This window comes from Bombus pascuorum, chromosome 8 (assembly GCF_905332965.1).
Source record: "Bombus pascuorum chromosome 8, iyBomPasc1.1, whole genome shotgun sequence".
Classification (NCBI taxonomy): domain Eukaryota; kingdom Metazoa; phylum Arthropoda; class Insecta; order Hymenoptera; family Apidae; genus Bombus; species Bombus pascuorum.
The window spans coordinates 2,256,996-2,272,642 of record NC_083495.1 but is presented as its reverse complement, the minus strand read 5'-3'; the positions used below and the strand labels follow the sequence as shown (position 1 = coordinate 2,272,642).

At 50.9% G+C, this 15,647-nt stretch overlaps 1 protein-coding gene and 1 long non-coding RNA gene across 4 annotated transcripts in view; one reads left to right on the top strand and one right to left on the bottom strand.

The window, feature by feature from the left end:
- Window positions 1-15,647, top strand: part of LOC132910076 (uncharacterized) — a 74,539-nt gene that overhangs the window by 485 nt on the left and 58,407 nt on the right. The gene's annotated exons all lie outside the window — the stretch shown is intronic.
- The window catches only part of LOC132910039 (hemicentin-1), a 35,439-nt gene continuing 20,529 nt past the window's right edge, over window positions 738-15,647 (bottom strand). The window contains exons 1-7 of one of the 3 annotated variants that reach the window (XM_060965451.1): window positions 11,842-14,684; window positions 8,288-9,749; window positions 6,305-7,545; window positions 6,042-6,210; window positions 5,775-5,953; window positions 4,977-5,252; window positions 738-4,178 (exon numbers count right to left, since the gene is read on the bottom strand). In XM_060965451.1, the coding sequence (XP_060821434.1) occupies window positions 4,018-4,178; window positions 4,977-5,252; window positions 5,775-5,953; window positions 6,042-6,210; window positions 6,305-7,545; window positions 8,288-9,749; window positions 11,842-12,067 (3,714 nt within the window). In that variant the 5' untranslated portion in view covers window positions 12,068-14,684 and the 3' untranslated portion in view covers window positions 738-4,017. Of the gene's footprint in view, window positions 4,179-4,976; window positions 5,253-5,774; window positions 5,954-6,041; window positions 6,211-6,304; window positions 7,546-8,287; window positions 9,750-11,399; window positions 11,548-11,841; window positions 14,685-15,647 lie in introns of those variants that run through there. The other 2 variants (XM_060965454.1, XM_060965453.1) reach the window with 2 other exon arrangements.

Here is a 15,647-nt window from a genome sequence, read left to right as displayed (position 1 = left end):
ATCCCATTCGTTCTGGAAAGATGAACAACGCTGGTCACAATTTCTTCGATAGACGCATTTCCTTTCGGATTGTTTTACGTTCGAGCATCACGTGCGACGATGCCACTTGTCTCGGCGCTTTCTCTCGTCGAACTATCGATTCTCTATTAGTTAGGAAGAGAAACAGCCTAGCGGATACCTTCTCGATACCAGACGAGAATCTTTTACGTAAAATGTCGTCGTTTCTGGTGTCGCTTTCGCGAGAACTCTTTTTACAAATACGACACACTTCCATCGAACGAGTTAAGATCGTATCTGCCCCTTGTTTTGTGCGTTTCTATATCACCCGTGCGCAAAAATTACGCCTGAAACGAATGAATTCACGTTCCACGGAAATGCAGAGAGATACGAGCGACCGGAGGTCGTTCGCCATAAAATTATCGTCTTTATACTCGTAGGAACTTAATACATGCAAAGAAATAACTGTAAAGCCTGCACGCGTAACGAGGAACAACGGGCTAATCCCGCATAAACACCGAGACTGTTTTGCATACCTGTACGAAACGCGCAGGTCCGTGCAGTTAGGATGAGAGACGCGAGACGCGAGGTGTTGTTGAAGGATTATCGATATGTTCGTTTATATATTCGATGTCAGCTAAGTACATACGGAGCGTTTGTTCTCTATTAGCCTAATTAATCGCCTCAGGACAAGTTTAATAATTCGATTGGAACTCGTGGATATTTAAGATATCAGAAGGTTTGTCGTTTTATCGTTTATTTTATATCGCAACATAAAATTTGTACAAATAATAATTCGTAATAATATCGTAACTATAATGGACGATAATTGATATATATGCATATGTGTCGATCGATATATATCAATTTCAAATTTGCACGCGACACGCGTGCGTCCGTGGTGCGCGCGCATCGCAACACTTCGAGCGCCTTGTCAATGCGCGTAACCACGCGATCGCACGCGTAACAATCACTTGAACCGACATATGGTACGGTAGAGACCTATTTGACAACGTGTGTCTTATCGCGATACGCTTTCAGTTTCGGAAACGATACAATATTTGGTCGGTCGGCCAATCGATCGGTTTGTCGTTGAGAAGCGGAAGAACGGTGATTTCCCATCGCTTCCGGAGACGGTTGAAGATTCGAGGAACGGCGGAAAATTTACACTGAGCTGTATTTTTTCCTTTGTTCGCGAATTGTTGCGTTTAAAAAGGTAAATGAAACTCCAAGATATATAATCTCGGAAATGAAACGGTCTATATGTATATACATATATGGAATATCGGAACAAGAAGTAAAAAGAAATTCTATTAGCAGCAAATAAAGGAGACACCGTCCCGCGGTCGATAAAAAAGCTCGCCCGTTCTCCCGAACGTTAAAAAAGAAATCATGTTCGTATCTCGGCGAAGAAATGAGATCACAAGTCGAAAGGAACGAACGCGTACGATCCGGCTGGTCCTGTTTATATCTCTCCTTTTCCTTTGCTCGCTCTCTTCCTCTCTTTCCTTATCTCTATATCTCTGCGGTCTCTCTAATAGCGCGCGTATATTTGACACGAGTACTAGAACACGAATTGAAACACGATTTTTCGGCGAACGTCGGCGGCGTTCGCAAGAGCGGTACAAAAATAAGGACTTCAACGAAGGTCGCTACGTACGCGAGATTTCTAAACGCGCCGCGTTAATACTACAAAACTAAAGGGACGCACGGTAGATGCACGAGCCAAGAAATATCCTTTCAACGTTAAAAGCGTAGCTATCGTTAGTTCGGGCTGAAACCGCGTATTCCCTCCGCGGTGTTCTAACGCGAGACACGAGAACGTAACGGGCCATCCGAGCATTCCACTTTCTCTTCGGTTGGTTAATCGTCCTTCTCCCCTCGTTCTCGTTCGTATTGAATACACGGAACGAAAGGAGAACGAGGCGCTCTCAGATTTCTTTGGAATCCCTCGGGCCCTGTCCGCGGCCGTGTCCCACTTCGTTAAGTACTGATACGTTTACCGTTATTTACAACAGACGAACGCTCGAAAGTTCCAGCCAGGCGAAAACGATCGCGCGTGCGTTTTCTTTTTTTCATCGAAAACGCGACGATTCTCGACTTGAAAAAATGCGCGTATCATCTACGCGTCGCTGTCGAACGTCAGACTTATTGCTTAAGTTAATAAGCGCGTCACGGCGCAGTCGAGTTATGGTACATTTACAGAAAAGATCGTCCCCGATCGCCGGAACCGCGGGGATCATCACTCGAGTCGGCGGCATCGTCCACGATATAAAAGTACAAAATGCGTAAACGCGTCGCAACTCGAACGTGTCGAGTTCTATTAAGAACAGCGAGACACGTTCAAGCTTCGACGTTCCACGAGATTTTTTCTTCGATTTTGCTTCTCGAAAAGGTTTATGGCCTCTTATGGCATCGCGTCAGCCTTCATGCGAGATTCTTTTCTCTCTCAAGACTCGATCGTCCATCTTCGTCGCGGTTTGTACTTACATGCTACTTAAATATAATACACATCGAACAATATATCGGTCGGCGAGAAATGAGTTTGACCTTCTTCTTCCATCTAAATTATCAGCTGCTCTCTAGGTTTCACAATTGTTCCGACAAAATGATCACTCGTAGCGTTTGGATCCCGTCGTTGTCCGCGAATTCGTCAGTTCTCTCCGAGGATTCCCCATCTTTCATTAGGTTCCTCGTCGACCCGTGCTCGCAGCCCTCCGCTTCCGCTCTTACCTCTTCCGGCGCGCGATTGTTGGACCCCTCGACATCTTCCTGTTTCTCATTCGCATCCGTTTCCCGCATTGCGGAGACCGCTACCGTCGCCGTCGACGTGGTCACAGTGGTCGTGGTGACTCTAGTCGTCGGCAGACTCGAGGTTCCCTCGAAACCCGAGAACGCTGTCGCCGTGCGAACGGTGAAAGGAAAATTGCAGCAGGTCTCGGAATATCTGCCGATACTGTCCGCTGTGTTGTCGTGATCGTTCCTGACTAGAGCAAACTTCGACAAACGTCCCAGTGTTCGCCCTCTAGCTTCGCAATTTTCTTGCAATTGGAACGACGAAGCGTAGCCAGATACGTCCAAATTCGCAGGCTCGATTCCATCGAGATTACGGTCGAAAGTCTGTAACGTGGTTCCCGCGTCCGTGTGATCGATTCTGTGACGAGGTTCGAGAGAGTCGAAGGAAACTGACTTCGTTGGCCTGGCCAGGTCAACGACGGACAACGTTTCGCAGGAATCTAATCGAGATCCGTCTCTTCTTTCGTGTCCGATCATCGACGCCATACCGATCAGAGGAACGTTGGTCGTGGACGCGACGGGGAACGCGTTACAGACGCCAGGCGCCACGTTTGCCCGGCTGATTTGTCCTGGGATCTCTGGTACCGGATCCAGTTGTCCGATACATTCGAATCTTCGAGGCGACAGCATCCCGGAAACGACGCTGTTCATTCCGGAAAGGAATCTTGGCGATCTCAAGCCGGTTCTTAAGGTGGACGCCTCCGGTTCGGTAATACCTAACAGTCCAGACTTGTCGATGCGTCGAACCGTCGGTGAAGCTCCGTCTGGATCATCGTACGACCTTCCTCGAGGTTGACCGCGGCGCACAGAGTACGGATCGCCGGCGAACGGAAGCGAATTGGTCGCGTACGTTTCTCGATAAGAAAATCGTACAGGGGGTGGGTAGCTGGGAGTTGCGGTGGGATTTTCGGCGATGGTTATCGTCATCACGGCCGTAGCAGCTGGCATCGAGGTGCATGCCACGGCGTTGGACGAAGAAAACGTAGTGGTCGATGAAGCCGTGACGATGGCGTTCCACGAAGACATGGTCAGCGGCTGTAACGGGGGCGGCGGAGGAGGCGGCGGTGGTGGCGATTCCACGGGGTTCTCGATCACTATCTCCATCCTATGGCGGAGAGGATCGCGCGTATGGTCCACCGGGTGATACGTGGCTCCGGTGGGAGTGGCCTCCTGCTATAGCCATGTGGTGCGGGTGCTTCCGGCTCGCGAGCCGGTAGGCAGATCTCAAACGATTATCTCACGAATAATCCGGCGTCCTCGGCTGTTCGGAGTCGAGTAGCCCGATTCGAGACTCTCGTCGTACGATAGGCTGACCTGCTGAGGTGGCTTCGCGTCCTCGTCGTAGTTCTCTTGATAAGGTAGACCAGACACGTCGTACGGTGAATCTGTCGGACAAACAATCGGCAAACGGTCGTTGAGAGTAGGAAAACAAAAGAACGCAGCGGTGGCGGCGATGTACGTGCACGGAGAACGAGAGAGGAATACGAAGAGAGGATGCGGTGGATAGCAATGGCCAGGAGCCTCGTATCGAACGTGGTACGACGATAAAAGCTCTTGGCAATTGCAAAGGTCTCGAATTCGCAATCGCCAAGTTGGAACAGTTGTATTACTTAAGGGTAATTCGAGAACATCTTCATTGAAAAAATTGTGATTCCGGTGGTGTTAAAATTCGCGGCACGCGTCTTCGAAACTTCGGACCCGTTTTACCGTTTAAAACCGCTCACCTATATTCGGTACGTGGCGCTGTATAAACACGTCATATAAGACAATTCCGTAACGAAAGAGAAATAAAATCGGCGATCGGTAACAGGCGGGAATTCTAATATCCGAAAACTGGCGAGACTGGCGAACCGCTTCGGCAACTCCGGCAAGTTTGTACGATCGACTATTAAGCCTGTCACGACTGTCGAAAACACCTTGAAACATTTTTCGATTCGAATAACGCTCGGAGGGCGATTCGAACTTTCCGTATAACTAAATTGCTCGAGAACTTGCGACAGATAGAATTGAATGCTCATCGCTGGACGTGGTGGGTCGATCGTGGAGCGTCGGCTAAGGCTGGATAAAAGGGGATGAAACGGGGCGTGAGGTGGGGAAAGGGTCGAGGAAACGGTGATAGGGGAGGTGAAACGGGGTAGAAGGATTGCACGGAAGAGAGAGTTCGACTAAAGAATACTACTCACCGACGTGTTTTTGAGACTTTACGACGGTGGCGAATGGTTCCGAGCAAAACTGCTGTCGACTTAGATTATGGCTCTCCCGGTAATCCTCCCTCTGTGGGAGGTAATGAGGGTGGGTCGGGTAATCCGACTCGGTGGTTGCGTAGCCCGCCAGGTCGTACGACTGGCCAACGCCGTTCGCGGCCGCCGACTTCATCTGCCAGATGGAGTCTTGCGAGTTCACCGAGCCCCCGTTATTCGAGTTCGAGTAGCTGTTGTCCATGTAGCCCATGTTGACGCCTGCCATCAACGCGAATGCATCAATTACCATTTATTAGGCGAACTAAGAGTAAAAAGTTCTTGTTTACCATGTCCGAGGCATATAATTGTTGGCTCGGTGTTGAAGTAACGGTTATTTTCAAAGCGACGAGGAACGCCGAGACGTTAATGGCCGAGACGTTCCTATGTCTCGAATACGAGTGTAAGAAGAAGAAACGGAGAATTCCGAAGAAAAGAAGCGGACGTTACTTTTGCACTGTGACAATTTTTAGTCACGTGATTTATTTACTCCGTACAGAACGAGTAAGTATCGCGCAAGAAAGAAAAGCTAAATTGCAATTGCACGTCGCTACGCAAGTAATCGTTGGAGTTTTGGAAGAAGTACGATCATAGGAAGGTAGTCCTCGTTAAACCGCTCTACTTTATACCATATCTTTTCCATTCACGTCCGAACCGAGATACGTCCTCTCCACACCGACAAACTTTTTCCAGTTTCTTAAAATTTCTGCGCCACTAACGTTTACATCTTCGGCAATTTCTTACCATTGATGTTGTGGTTCGGTTGATGGTAACCGTAGCCAGGTTGCGAGTACGCCGGGGTCTTGGAGTCCTCCATGGCCAGCGCGTGATCCAAACTGTGTTCGAGGGCTTTGTTCTCCGCGTAGTAGGGCGGCGGCGCTTGGCTCTGCTGTCCGTTTCCGGCGACGAGGCTCGGACGAACCCTGTACGAGCAAACAACATCGAAATCCCATTCGAGCACCGTGTAGCTGGAACTCTCCTCGAATCGTCCAAACAGATTCAAATACTTACGCGTTCGAGTCCATTTCGTAGTCCTTCGCCTTGGTGACGTGTTTTCGCCGACACCGACAAAAGAGCAATAACAGCGCGGCGAACAACAGAAACACGGCACCGCTGACTACAAGGGCGATCAATGTCGGTGTTGCAAGAGCTCCAGCTTGTGCGATATACGAAGGACCAACTATAACAAACGAAAAACCGATCAGTACCGTATGATCCTTGGATTATGACGCGATACGGTTACAATCGGCAAAAAGGGAAACGCGTTTACTCACTTTCAGCCTCCGCGTATTCGCCACATTTTTGCCGATCAGCCTTCAGACACAATCTAACTCTGAGTCTAGGTTCGGTATCGAGAGATTCTAGGTCATCCAGGACACCCTCCCTTTGAGTAGGAGCGCTTCCAAGTACCTCGAGAGGCCACTCGTCGAGAATCCTCCACTGCGATTCATCCGTGGAGGAAGACGGCCCATCGAACTTCTCAATCGACGACACCAGCGATAGGCAAGTGGCGCCGACACTAATGGCCAGCATCCCGCTCTCTGGATCGTAGCTAACTCTCAACGGCGCCGGAATTTTGGCAACTGCGGTCGTTGCTGTTACCTCGTCGGAATAATCCGAGTGGTTCTTCGTGTTGTACACTTTAACCTTGAACGTGTACGTCTGATGTTGCTCTAGGCTGGTCACGTTACACGGATTAGATCGACGACAGTCTAGTTCGAGCCACTGACCAGCCGGTGGTCTAGGAACGGCGCAATCCGGCGCTACGATTTCATCACCACCGGGTACTCTTCTGTAAGAGACGAAGTATTTAGTGATGGGCAATCCACCGTCGAAACCGAGCTCCCAGAGCAAAGCTACGTGCGTAGGGCCGACGTCCATCGCCGTGATGTTGATGGGTCTCTCCGGTGCGCCTTTCGGTTGCAGTCGAATGGTCGAAGTGATGCTACCTTGAGCGTTTGCCGCTCTGCAACTGTAATCTCCGTAATCCAACTCTCGGATGTTGGTTATCCTGAGCACGGATGTGTACACGTCGTAGTTGTCGCTGCTCGTGGAAATCTCGTAGTGACCGTCGCTCGATGACCCTTGCAAACTGGCCGCGTTGGTGCCAAAACTCCATTGGAACTCGGGTTTCGGCCAAGCTTGGACTTTGCACGCCACCTCGGCCGTCTCCCTCAAATTATACGCGACTTTGCCGTGTTGATGCAAAGCGATAGGCTCGTGTTCCACCTTCAACATCATCGTCGACTCGACCTTCTTGACCTCGTTCACGAACACGCAGGTGTATTTGCCTCGATCGCTAGCCACGATCTCGTCCGTTTGCGGTCGGGCATGGCCCAGGAAGCTCAGCGTTGAATTCACGGTGATCACGTTCCCGTGACCCTCCGAGGCTGTTGTAGTCACCTTGTAGAGCCTCTCATCCGCGGTGAGCTCTTGATCGTCCTTCAACCATCGAACACTTGGTCGGGGTTTGCCCTGCGCCACGCAGGACACTTGAAACGATGATTCGCCGACCCTGTGAACGACATTTCCCTGTTTGCACTTCTCGTTAAAAAATGTTGGGTTTCCGAGTAATGTTAATCGAATGAGGGAATTTCACGAACGAAGATTCGAAGCGATACGACAGAAAAATTTGTTCGATGCCTTTCTATACTTTAAGAATAAGTACGCATCCCTGTCGTTACGCCAAAGTATTGTAGGTACTTGGATGCGATCGTAGCGCACATTTAATCGTCCTCTTTGTCGTTAAAAATACAGGGAAATGTTCGAGAGAAGGGTTGAACGATCTCGCGTGATGGCCGAGGGAAGATAATTCCTGTGTATTTTTAGCAGCAAAGAAGGTAATTAAGTATTCTGTTTCTGATCGTCCACTCTTTATTATTCGTTGTATACCGTATAATTGCGATTCCGTCACGAGATGGAAGATGAATCTTTTGCCAAGGGAAAAGGGGTTTGGCCGATTTCGCGTTTCTTCCCCCAATCTACGAAATTCTCTTGCCCGCGCCCGCGTAACGGTCTCTGGATTATTTGTGAATTAACATAGCCGCCAGTATTCTAAGGTGTTCCTAACTTTTCCGCGACTTTTAAACCGTAAACTCTGAATCCCGGCTTAAAGTAGACCGACCCAATTTCCAGCCAGTATAAACGTAGCGAATGGCCCCTGATAGCATCTGAACTTTTCCGTCTTCTTGATAACCTCGAATACAAAATGCTCTAGAAACGAGAACGAGAAAATTCCAGGGAAACTGGATACTCACTTCCTGGTAACGTGTGGTTGCAACTTGGTCAATATCTTGGGCGGTTGGTGTACGGTCAGGTTAACGGACGCGGCCTCTCCGTTGCCTATCTCGTTGGTGGCATGGCACTTGTACGTTCCCTCGCTGCCCAAGTGAACCGAGTCGATCTCGTATCTCGGGCCGGTGTTCTCCGAGGGCATCGATATCGTTCCAGACTCACCCTCCTTCCACCATTTGTACCTGGGTTCTGGATAACCAGCTGGACTTGCCATACAAGTGAGAATAACTCTGGACCCCTCGACGGCAACCGGCGAGTCCGGAGTGACCCTGGCTGGACCCGGTTTGTGCCTGACTCGAACGGTTAACCGAGCAGTGGCTGAGTAGTTTCGCCTCTCGCCGCCAGAAGGATAGATCGTGTTCACCGCCCGACAGGTATAATTTCCGGCGTGATCGGCCGTGACGCGGCTCAACCGAAGAATTGAACCGAGTTGTCGAAAATCTGGTCGGCTGTCACGCAACCACTCGATCACCGTCGGCGGAGGATTTGCAGTCACGTTACAGTGCACGGTCACCGTGTCCTCGACCTCGGCGATCCTCAGAGGATCGCCCTCTATCGAGACGGTCGGTGGATAAAGAACGTCCAATAAGAGGGAACTCTCGCCCCTCTTTCCAAGTCCGTTGTCCGCCTGGCAGGTGTATTTGCCGGCATCTTGGACGGTGACTCTTCGTATGGTGTGCTGAAAGCTGGTGGCCACGAAACTTCCGTCCCGCCACCATCGTACCATACCAACGGTTGGTTTCGAGTCGACACGACACTCGAGGTTCGCGGTTCCATTTACCTCGACTTTCAGAGGATTTTCCGGACCCACGGTAACCCGCGGAAAGTAGTTGACATCAAGGGTTACCGTGGCATTCAACGTTTCACCGTCGCGCATAGCCCGGTTCCTGATCACGCAACGAAAAGTCGCTCTGTCGTCCTCTTTTTTCGGCTCGACCGACAACGTTCTGCCGGAGTGAAGAACGGCGGTCTCGTTGCCGCGGTACCATCTGACTTCCGGCTCGGGGCTGCCGCCGTTCGTGTTACACTGCAACTCGAGCTTTTGGCCCTCGGTGGCGGACGCCGAGGTCGGCGAGATCGTCGGTGGCCCAGGCGCTCTAAGTACAGTCAGAGTGATGAACTTGCGGTGCAGGTCGTGCCCGGTGCCGCTCGCCTTCACACGGCACTCGTACTTGCCGTTGTCCCTTTCGTACGATACGTTTCGTATCTGAAGATCGTATCGACCTTCCTCTAGGTTCATGAACACCTTGTACTGAGGCGATAACGCGAGATTGTCTATCGCTGCGTTATCGTGATTGTCATTGGTATGCGTCAACCAGAAACAAGTTACGTTTTCCCTTGGCGGGGAGAAGCGACACTGCAGCTGTACGGTGGACCCCTCGTGCGTGTCCATCTGCGTTTCCTCGACGCGACCCTGTGCCGCTGCTGAAACACATCGAAACCAACCATCTCGTTAGAACTCACGCTCCTATACACCGTTGTATATTTCTCGTCGGTAGAGGCTCATTTTCTTTTCATCGCGCCGTGTGCATTTTCTCGCGACCGTTTCACATCGTCTAATTCCGTCTCGCGCTCCAACGGTCTAATATTCTATGCGCCAGAGCTTGCACGATGCTCGACGATGTCACTGTTCGACATCGTCGTGCCAACCTATACGCGGGAATCGTTTTGCAATTTTAACCGTCGCCGATATATAACATCCACGTATATGCAAAACGATAGGCGTCGCGACGGCCAAACGATCCGTCGCAGTCTCGTCATTGGGTCGCGTAACGGTAAAGTCACCCGTTTGACTTCTCGCTGATATCGCAAGACCTCTCTTTCTTCTTCCTCTTATTCTCCTCGTTCGCGACTGTAACCCCACCACTACTGGACGTTCGTTTCTTCGTTCGTTCGTTCGTTCGTTCCAAGGGATCGTTCCCCCTTTCCTTCTAACCACCTTAGCCTGCGTTATGTCAGCGTGCGTCTCTTTTCAACCTTCCTCTCTCACCTTTACCTGTTCCGTCCGGCTCCCACTCGCCGCTCAACCCATCTTTTCTCTACCTATGCACCAGTCTATATTTACGTCTGCTTGTCTCTCTATAAATCCATCCGCGCCGTTCTATCCCTCTTCGTTGCCTCTATCCCCTATCTTAGCTATTCATCGACCCATCGCAGTTTACGTTTTCCCTTCGAACTCTCCCCGCGTTTCTCGCCGTGGCTTGTTTACTTTTCGATAGCACCGTTTTCTTGCTCACGTGCCATCAGACCGACGCGACGTTCGATTTCTTCTATCGAGATACCGACTATACGTATACGTATTTTCCTATCTTTACTAGCACGCGTGGAATGTGAGCGAGTGTATATATACGGTGCATCGTCGAAAAATCGATCGAAAGAGCGTTGTCGAACGAATCGTAACGAGCTGCCATCGGTGTGTCGTCGGTTACCTAACGTATATTATATTCCACGAAGAAGCAGCTGCAAGGCGAGTCGTAGCGTTAACCCGTCGCTCGTATACACGGAGACACCTGTGGCAGCTCGGCTACGTCACGAAGCCTAATACTGTCGTCGCGGCGTCGTTCGGTATTTCTCCAACGGGAAGCTGCCTAAGCGAGCCGCGTTCTGCATACCTAACGAATTTACCATGACTACGCTATCGACACAGCTTCGTCGAATTTGTGTCTTTACAGCGTGAAATACGAAGAAACACGGCTCGTAATGCCACGTTCACAACGTGCAACGAACGAATGACGAATTCGTCAACGAACAGCGAACGAAAAAGTACATCAAAGGATCTGTTTACATTCCGTTCGTGAACTGTAATGGTGGACACAGTGCTACTTCTATTCGCAATGAGTACATACATAGCGGAACTATTTGCCAACAATTCTTGTTAATGTGGATGCGGCATTACAGTCGGCTCTACAGTACGATCTATACAACGATGCCATGTTAGCCAATTACAATTTTTCTTCGCTAACTGGCTCTCGCGTACAAAATTAATTCTTGGAACTTGTTTTTTGCAGCTTCTAGCATTGCGTATGTAAATGCACAAACGCGGTTGGGTCAATACTTGGGATTTTCGAAAAATACATCCACACAAGATCGTAACTTGTAGTCAGCTAGAAGAATATTTGCGTATTTCCATCTATACGTGAACGTTCGAACGCTTGTCGATAGGATTGAAATCGCGCGCAGAGTTTTCATTGGTCGAGGAGGCGAAAGGAGGCCTTCTCGGCCTCGAGCGCGGCCCAGAACGGGTTTGTTAAAAGGACGCGCAACAAAACTCGCTGCAAACTGCGACATACCGACACGGCACGTCGCGAGAGTCGCGACGCCATGCAAGGGCTCTATTTCCAATCGTTTTCTTCGCCGGTCGTAAAATCGTTTCGTCATTCACGATGACACGATTCGCGGTAAGAAAAAGTCTACCGTCTTTTTCCTTTTTGTCATCGAGAGAAAACTAGGGTCGACGAGTCTCGACGCAAGCTATGAACGAGGAACGAGTTTTTTCGTTTCCGGGGAATGTACTTACCGGGATGCAGGAGCAGCAAGGTAACGACGATAATTGCCGCGGTGCTCGGCAATCGAATCCTATCCATTCTATGGGCAAAACGAATTCCACAAACGGTTCGAGTGGAACGGAACAACGAGAGACGCAAATTGCGCGGCTCCATTCGCACTGGAGGACAGAGTTCCGCGTTGCAGCGACTTTCACCGAGAAACGACGGCGGTGCGCGAGTTTTGCCAACACGCGGCATCGATGATCGTATCGATCTTCTCGATCACGCTCGTCAAACCACAAAACAAACCACTGCACGCATAACTCGATATTCGTTCTATTCTATCACTCGTTGTTTCACTCTCGCACCTTCTCTTCGCACTGTATCTCTCTCCCTTCGTCGAAATCGGTAAAACGAAGACGACAACAAGCTTCATCGGTCGCGATTCTTCCCAGATTCGTATACGATCGACGTTTTCGAACGAATCACGACTACCTGGATGGTAGACCCACGCGAATTGTTTCACGATCCACTGGCTCAAAAAAGTATCCTCCCATCGTCTTGGGTGCCCGACGCTTGGGTGCTCGATAGTTTCCCACTCGAGGCGATTTCTCAACAGCGGCACGCTCGTTGCAGCAGGTTCGCCGAGAACGACGAGGCTCGCACGGTGATTTCCATCGCGAGCATCCGTCCGTCCGCGGGACAGACAAAAAAGGAAGGTTTGCGCGCGATTTCAAAACGCCACGTTGCAACCGTCCGGCCTAAGGCACTCCTTTGTTCCGCTGGTGAGACTCACAGGTATTATACGCGTTCTCGCGTACCACCTTTGGTACGTGGATCTTCGTCCAACCGCTCCAACCTGCGATACTCGATCGCCACCTACGTGCTTTGTCTTTCTGTTCGTGAAACTTCACTTTCCCATCACGTTTTCGCGAGACGGTCAGTCGATGCAAAAATAGCGAGGGACGAGCGAGGAAGCGAGAGCAACGGGACGAAAATAAATCGAAAAATGTGTCAAGATGGAGAAAGTGTACGGCGAAACGATTGTAAAACTTGCAACATGCGAATAAAGACACTGTTCAGTCCCCGAATATCGTACAAGTCAGTTTCCAGTAAGAACACTATAAGGGTAACGTATTTGTAGGAGCGTTAAAAAATTCCAGTACCAAGTAACTTTCACGCGAACACACTCGACGAGGGTCGCGCGACGACTGAGCTTGGGGTCGCATAGCATCGGCGCTACCCCCCACCGGTCGGCTTCTCCCCGATCGCCGCGTCCCCCACTACGGTTTGGTGCGCGCGTAGCGCAGCGCGCAACGTACAACCGGTCGTCGTTCGTTCGTATGGATATATATGTATAGGACGATGGTGTCGGAGGTAGTGGTGATGGTAGTAGCGATGCTAGTGGTGACGATGATGCTGGCGATGGTAGCCAAGGTGGCAGCGGCTGGACGGAAGACGAACGGCGAACGAACGTGTTCGACGAGGACAGAGAAAAAAGGATCGGAGGGAAACGCGTAGGGCATGATGAAGACGAGGCAGAATAAGGTAAAGCCATTGAGGAGAAGAGAGAAGACGACGGTTAAAAAAGGTTGGAAGTGCGAGAACAGCTTGCCCCCACCGACCTATGCGGCAGGTGGTTCTTACCGCCGTGGGCTAGGCCCAAGGGACTGCCAAACATTCGCGCGGCCGTCTGTCGTTGAGCTTTTTCATCGGCGAGCCTGCTACCGACCCCCGCACAATTTTTCTCTCCCGAAATAACCGCTAGGAACGACGAACGACGACCGAGAAATTTAACGAGGATGAACGTCCTGTTTAAGGGTCAACTTCGCGGCTACTACTACTCAACTGGAATCGCGTGGAATCTTAGCAAGAGGGTACATTGGTCGTGAAAAGAGAAGGATCGCGACCGGTGGTTTTTCGACGGTCGAAGGACACCTCGGTGCAGCAGGTGTCCGTTTCTCGACGATCACTCCTCTCTACCCGATTTACCACGCTACCTGCCTCTTACTTTCGGCCAGCTGCTCCTTCCATCTTGCGGAATTCTCTATTTTCCTAGGAATAAATATTCCCATCGTTCTGATAGTCGAAGGATGCGTTGGACGAAAGGTGCGCGGACATATGGCTCGCGTGAAAATCGACGTTTCCCACACACGGGCGCGTTCACGTTCATAAACCGTAAGAGGAGCGCTGAATGCGATCGAAGGGAAGATGCGAAGGATGAGAAGGAGTACGAAATGAAATCGAAGACGGGTCTCGAGGACGAGAGAGGCCTCGAAGAAGCGGGTCTCGATTCGGATGAAAGACGGAGGACTCAACCAAGGGGAAACGTTCGTTGTTCGACGGCGATCGGTTTTCGGCTCGGTTTGAAAAATCGGGCGAGCGGTGAATGGTAGACGATCAGGTCGAAGTTTGCACGCGAGACGCGTCAAAAATACGCTTAATTAAACAGTAACGATTGCCGTTCGCGAGCCGTTAACGAACCTTCCATCCTGCGACTCGGCGAGGAAGGGTCAGCGGAATAAGCCCGGCGGAATCGTCGAAATAATTGCGGCCGCGATAATTGCGCCTCGATTCGAACGATTCTGGGTGGCTCGCGTCAGCCGCGCGGCCTCTCCGACTTTTCACCCATTGATTAAAAGCGCGCGATTAAACCCTGTGTCATTCTCAACACGTTGTAAACGTCTAGAGTGTCCTCGTCTGCACGATTGGATTCGATCGATGGCGTTGCTTCTTTCCATTCGCGCTCGTAAAGCCGACTCTCGATCGTACTAAATCTAGTAGATCGAAACGACCGAATCGTGAGTCTTCGTGTACGCGAGATCCGTCCGGCCTGGAGTTTCAAGTAAGGTTAACGGAGAGTTAGCCCAGAGAGAGAAAAAGAGAGAGAGAGAGAGAGAGAAAGAGAGAGAGAGAGAGAGGAAAAAGCAAGTAACAACGACGAAGTATGGTGGCAAGGAGGGCAGCCGGGCCTCGCACAGCATCCCGTGGCCGCCACGTCCAGTCACGCGAACCATTAAAGATTCAAAGCCCGGAGGCCGAGCAGATGGTCCCCGAACCGAGAAACGAGAATCGTGAAGAGATCTCTGCCAAGAAGCAACAGCCCGGACTCGGACTCGGACCCGAAAGCGGCAGCCCAGGAATTACTAGGAAGCGGCAACACCGCCGGGCCGCGGTTACGTCCTACGGTCGTGCCGGTGACCGAGAGCTCCGACCCCTTCTCCACCTCTCGTGCCCTCCGCGCCAAACGCTTCCCTCGAACACCGCCAGCTTCTTTTCTACGCTTACGTTCGACGACGAGAACCTCTCCCCCTCCCTCTCGTTCACCCTCTGTTAAGTCCTCTGCGTCTTCTTTTTCTTCCTCCACCTCCTCCCTCTTCTCTCCTTTTTTGCCTTTCAGAACCATTCTCCCTCTCTGCCACGACTTACCTGACGCTCTCCCGGCACTGCGCTCGCCTACCTCCTCTACCTTCCACCAACCTTCCAAACCGCCCGACAACGTCGCCTCCGTGATCTCGCAACACCGTCGGGGCCTCTACCTTTGCCAGAGTTGGCAACGTCGCTACATCGGGCCCCGATACCGTGCCTCAGGCTCAGCAATGCCTCTCCGTTCTCTGCTCGACTTTCTTACCGTTACCATTCTAGCACGTGCATTATCGGCGCCAGCCTTTGTTCCACGATCAAACTCGATCGACTCGACTAGCTACGACAAGCACGTCGTCCGAATTCTCGATGACGGTCGTTCCGTTCGACAGACGAGCAACGCTAGACTCTGACGACACGGTATATATGTATACGTCGAATTGGTTCCAGAGGTCTTCTTGACGTCTCGATAAGG